The sequence below is a fragment of the Lichenostomus cassidix genome, chromosome 4, assembly GCF_008360975.1.
Source record: "Lichenostomus cassidix isolate B80296 chromosome 4, HeHo_3.0, whole genome shotgun sequence".
NCBI classification, from domain to species: domain Eukaryota; kingdom Metazoa; phylum Chordata; class Aves; order Passeriformes; family Meliphagidae; genus Lichenostomus; species Lichenostomus cassidix.
The window spans coordinates 25,559,226-25,565,225 of record NC_139484.1 but is presented as its reverse complement, the minus strand read 5'-3'; the positions used below and the strand labels follow the sequence as shown (position 1 = coordinate 25,565,225).

The window sequence follows — 6,000 nt, the reverse complement described above, 5'->3', positions numbered from 1 at the left end:
CTCTCTTTTTTCATTTTCTCAGCGCTTGGGTTTAAAGATACTAAAGACTTCCATGTCAGTAAGAACTGAAGTCCAGGAGAGTCAAGAGTGTGCTGACTTTGCTGGATCTGCTCGCTTAGGCTAGCTTTCTTGTCACTCTTTTCCTCCTGCCTTAAGACTGCAAGCTCAGTGGGGGCTGGGACCACTCTTTTAGCTCAGCTTCTACTGCAACGCACATCCAGGATGCTGCTGGAGTCGGAAGAACTCAGCTGGAGACATCAGCAAGTGGCAGATGAGATGGGAAAGCAAAATTAAGGCTACATAAACACCGTGTGACCCAGCTGCGAGAGCAGCTCAGCAGGTGATGGTTAGACTTAGGGTCTCTGCCCCATGTTCCACCAGCCCCACGCATACTGTAGCATCCAAAAGCGTGTCAGTGCACAGCAGGGAGCTCTGGGCAGCCTGTCTGCAGGACGGTGCCCCCCGTATGGGAACACGCAGCTGCAACCCCTGTCACCTCAGCGAGCTGGAGGTGGCCGGGCAGGGGGGCAGAGAGCCCACTCCCGCGGGATGGCGGCACCCGCAGCAGGTGCGCTGGGATCTAAATGCAAAAAGGACGTGTCGGGGTGTCTGTAGGCTTCTTCTGGGGGAGTGCATGCGTCTGCCCTTCTGGCTTGAGCTTCCTTAGTTCCCGGCTGACCGGCGAGGGCGCGCAGAGCGCTGCGGCACGGATTCAGCACAGGGGTGGGGGCTTCCTATTTTTGTAGATATTTTTGACTGCCTGGGGTGAGGAGGTAGGATCCTCCCTGCCAGGAAAGCAGCCCCGGCACAACCCAGCGAGCAGCGCCGGGGCAGTGCGGGGGGCGGCGGGGGGCGGGTGTCCTAGGCGGCGGCGGCGGCGGGCGGGCACTAAGACCGCGCCGCCCCCGGGCGCTGCGCGGCGGCCGCAGAAGAGGAGGAGACCGGCGGGCCCGGGAGGAGAGGCGCGGAGGGGAGCGGAGCTATGCTAAACCCGGGGTACCGCTGAGGCGGGGCGGGCCAGGCCAGAGGCGGGGGCTCTCCGGCGGCGGGCGCGCAGGGGCCCGGCTCCCGAGGCGGCGGCAGGCAGCATCTCGGCGCGGGGAGCGGCTCCGCAGCCACCGGGCCAATGAACATGTCAGTGTTGACTTTGCAGGAATACGAATTCGAGAAGCAGTTCAACGAGCATGCGGCCATCCAGTGGATGCAGGAGAACTGGTGAGTGCCGCCCCCGGCCCCCCGCCCGCCCGAATCGGGGAGGCGCTGAGCCCATCCGGGTGCGCGGGTTGCGCCCGGCCGGCGCGGTGCGGCGCGGCTCGGCTCGGCTCTGCGCCGCCGTGCGCGGGCACACGGGCGCTGCCGCCGGCGCTACCTGCGCGGCCGGGGGGAGCCGCCGCGCCGGCACGCACAAGGCCGGGGCATCCCGCCCCCAGCGCGGTGCTCTGCGGGCCCCGAGCCCCACGGCCGCCCCCTCCCGCCGCGCCCCGGCCCTCCGGCTGGCCCGGCGGCGCAGAGCCGCACACGTGCCCCGCTCTGCCCTCGGCCTCCCCTGCCTCCATCCCTGCCCTGCCCGACCCTCCCGCTCCCCGCGCTGCAGCCTCGTTCAAACAAGTTGCGCGTTTGCCCGCGCTCCCCGCGGAGCCCCTTCGCCTTGCCCCTCCCCTCCCCCAGCTCCTAATAAAACTTCATTTGCAGCCATGCGGTTATTAACTTTCCCGGCGTGTGCGAGCGGCCGGGGAGCCGGGGCGAGCTGAGCCGCGGCGGGACCGGGGCTGCGCAGAGACCCGTCGGGGCTCCCCGGGTCGCGGCGAGCCCGAGCCTGACGGCCCCGCAGAGGACACACGCTCGCTCCCAGCCTGGCCCGCCGAAGGGGAGTGGCTGTGCCGGGAGGCTGCTCTCTGCCAGGCGCTGCCCCGGGGGCATCCCAGGGCCTTGGTTGGCAGCAGGGAGACGGGGATGGAGGTAGCGCCCCAGCTGCCCTTGCCCCCTCTGCGGGGCCCTCTGAGCTGTCTGCGGGGCCGGGATCCCCCTCTCCATGACACCTGCCCACACCTTGCCCCAGTCCTTGTCCTGGCTTTGTCCACCTGCACGGGCCTTGTGTTCACCATCTGCTCCAGCTCACCTGTGCCTTGCTGATGCACTATCACTGACTGCCCTTGCCTAGTGCCCAGTCTTGCCCTTTTTGCTGCTCCTGTGGTCTCTCTCCCCAGCTAGCCCCCAGCTTTCCCTGCATGCCCTCCCTTGGCAGGACTGTGTGCCCTTTTGAGCAACCAAGTGAAGAACTTCCCCATGCCACCCTTGTGTGACCGTGGCAGGATAGAACTGTCTCTGAGCCTGACCTTTGGTGTCTACATTTGCAGGACAGAGTGGTCCAAGATCCTAGGTGGATCTCAGCCAGGGATGTGCTAGAATCCTTTAGTGACTTTCTGGGGACTCTTAAGAGCAGTATAATTAAAATGACCATTTTAAGTGCATGTATGTCTCCCTCTGTTCTGCAGGTGAGCTCATTATCTCTTGAGGGGTGCCTGGTGTCACTCATGTTTCAGGAAAAAGGAGACCACATAGATATTCTTGGGCTGGGAGTACTGGATGCTTCCCATTCTGTCCATGTTCCAGAAGAAAATTGGCATCAGAGTAGGACGTGCTGGTAAAAGAGGATGGGGGGGGGGGTGTGATACGTGAATATATGTAATAGCCAAATAACCCAGGAGAGATGCAGTTTATTTTAAAGAATATGCCTAGCAACTAGCACTCCTGCATCTTCTCCTTGGCTCTCCTGTGCATCGTGATGTGACCTTGGGAACATTACATAACTTCTCCTAGGCCTCAGTTTCCCCAGCAGGGAAAGACCAGGGGAGTGAGGAATAATAATGCTTAAATGCCCTTACGAGGTACTTTAATGGCTTAAGTAATGTTTGCCGAGGTCCTTGAAGATGTCAGGTAGTACATAAATACTAAGCAGTGTTACTAAAATCTCCGTCAGTTTCATATGCTGCAGAGGTCGCCAGCTGGGATTCCAAAACACCAGGCTCCCACTTTCCAGGTTCAGAGGAGGAGACCATCAGTGTTACGCTGCTGCTGTACAGCTAAAGAGACACTGTCATACATGTACACATGCTTTTCGGTCTAGTTTCACCTTCTCTGAGGGAACTGATGAATTAATATCTGATTCTCATGAAAGTGAAAGAGGGTGATCTTCTTGTGGCCTGGGAATGTTTCTGGAAATGAAATAGAGCTGTGCCCTCTGAGGTCTCTATTGTGGCAGGCTTTTCTTGAAAATGCTGCTCAAGACTTCCAAGTTTCAGGTTAAATTGTGCTTTTTTTCTTTAAGAAATGCACTTGCTTAATGAAACAGGTCCTGTTCAAGCGCTTGAGTTTTGCAGGGAGCTTAACTGGTAAAATACAGCAGCTTTTTTATTTCCTATCAGGGTGACTCAATAGGTTTGTGTGTGCAGACATCAACGGCAGTACATGGCTCCTGCACTTTGTAGGTGTAGCCTTAATGTACACATCCTTAACATAAAAGCCATCTAAGATGAGGCCGTGAGGTAGTAGTTTGTAGGGATAAACATGTTTCTTTGCTCTTTGAGCAGGAAGACAGACTAGGGGGACTTGCTTAAGGAAAGACTGTGGCAGGGTTTTATACTGTAATTGTTATTTAAATTACGGTGCAATACTGTTACGACGTCTAACATGAAAGTAAACATGAAGGTAAACAAATTCTATAGGTGTGGCATTTGCTATTTTACTTCATCTCAGAACTATGCCTTGTTACCTTACAACACACACACAGAGAAAAAGGCTGTAGGGTGTTAGGGGGGATGAATTGGCTCGAAGGAGTTGACCCTGACTTTTGGATTTTGAGATGTATCTTTGGAGTCCGACCAGGTTGCATATGAAGATGTAGCATAGTTTTCAGATGGACATGAATCCTTTTACATATCCTCTGAGTTCTGAGCTGGTTAAAGCACCGACAAGCTATTTTAATTAAAACTCTGTAAGCCTGAAGCTGGAAAAGCTGGAATGCAAAGCCTAGGGGTAGTGGCATACACCCCTAAGTACTGGTATGGTTGGTTGGGAAGGATCATGGTGCAAGGTCTGGTTCTCTTCAGCCAAGGCTTGCCCCTCCTTTGCCTTGGTCCTTCAAGCCTTGGTCCTCCAAGCTCCATCACTCCCTGAGTCAAGTGCATGTTGTCTGCCCTCACAAGTCATTGGCATCCAGACTTGTCTTTCCCCATCCTAGGACTTGTTTCCTTACTGCCATTTGCCCCTGAAAATCCCATCTGATGGCATTTATTGGTCTAATGGCAGTGAATGAGGTCCTCCTTGCTTCACTCTATGGACCCCATCCTGCAACATGCATCGCACTGAGACCTCTTAAGGGCTTGGGCCTGGATTAGCAGTGCTGTGAAGAGGGGACTGTTTTGACAGGAGAAATGAATAGTCTGTTGCCTGATACTTACAAGCTGATGGGTTTCATGCCTCCCTGGATGCTTGGCTTTATGTTTATGCGTGCCTTTATGGTATAGCCCCCAGACTGCCTGGTTCTCGTGCAGGGAGGCAGAAGTGGCAGAGCAAGGTTGGAGGCTGCAAAGACAGACCTGCAGCCTGCTGGTGTCTGATGGTAAGAGCTGCCAATTAGTTGCCTTCCCTAAACAAGCAATGGCAGGATTTCAGGAGGTTAAAGAACTAGCAGGTCCATTTACTGTCACAAAACTTCTTACACTTTATGGTGTGGGAAAGCTGTTGTTGATACATGTGTAAGTATAGTGCCATTGAGTAGCTGTGCATATAAAAAACAGTATCACTTTAAGATGCTGTCACATTGTGCTCAAACCATGAGAGATTTGATTTCAGTATGTTCAGGATTAAGTCAAACCTTTGTTAAAATAATTGGTTAAATGATTTCTCAAATCAAACTGTCCCAAGCACCTCCTCAAAAACTTCTTCAAAGAGGGAAGTGGTATGAAGTAAATAGTCTGCAGAGGATTTTTTTTTTCCTTAAACTGCTGCATGAGAATTAATACAGCTCTAGTCCTTTATCTCTTATGGGTAACTGTATTACTATTTTAGCAGAAAATTCACCGTTCTGTCAGACACGCAGCAAAAAGTGTTGTAGCACTGAGATTTTGATTCGCAGCTGCAGCCAGTGAGGCAGCAAAAACTGGCCAGTGCTTAGGAAAGGCAAAGTGACAGAAATGCCTGGGTGGAGTGGTGACCGCCGTAGTCCTCCTCCATCGTGCTGCAGAGCACCAGGTTCGGGCATCAGCACGAAGTGACACTCGTTCCTGTTATAATTGTCTGGCCAATAATAATTATCTTCAGATGTCTGCTGACGAGGGGCTCGCCAATGGGGAGCCAGGAGGCCTGTGCTGACTGCGCCGAGATTATCTGGGAGAGCTGACGTCACGCCAGGGCTTGCCTAAAATCACAGAAACTTTTCCTCTGCTGCTCCGCTGGCTGCTGCAGCGCTCCGGACATCCCTGCCCCAGCCCCATGTCCTCCCGCCAGCTGCTCCCCTGGGCAGGCTCTCCGTGCTCCTCTCTCTCTTGCCTCTCCTGTTTTGCTTCCTGAAAAGCTAAGGTTTAACCCTTGGCAGCCGGCAGCATGCTCGCAGGTAGCAGTGGGAGGAGGATGAGCAGGACGAAAGTGAAACTAGTTATTCCTTAACAATGCTGTTGGGCTCTGCTGCAGAAACTGGCTGGTTTTGGTATCATTAACACAAGTAATGATTCAGTAAAGAGAGGAGCACTGCATAAGGACTGCTGGGAACTTTTTGGTTCTAAAGGGATCTGGTAACTTAAACTCAATTCTGAAATCAACTTTATGGACCTTAGACGAGTATTAAATGTTAATGTATTTGAAAGAAAACATCCATGCAGGAAGTTATTTTTAACTGTTTGTTACGAAAAATTTTATGTGGCAGAGGCAGAAAATGCAGCCTGTGCTGAGAGAAATTTATCCTTTGGTGTGATTTTCTTTCCAGTCAAAATTAGAGATAGA

At 53.5% G+C, this 6,000-nt stretch overlaps 1 protein-coding gene across 1 annotated transcript in view; it reads left to right on the top strand.

Annotated features, from left to right (window-relative positions):
- Positions 1–940: 940 nt before the first annotated feature.
- The window catches only part of ELOVL6 (ELOVL fatty acid elongase 6), a 74,164-nt gene continuing 69,104 nt past the window's right edge, over positions 941–6,000 (top strand). The window contains exon 1 of the mRNA XM_085058391.1: positions 941–1,215. Within this exon, the coding sequence (XP_084914517.1) occupies positions 1,127–1,215 (89 nt within the window). The 5' untranslated portion in view covers positions 941–1,126. The remainder of the gene's footprint in view (positions 1,216–6,000) is intronic.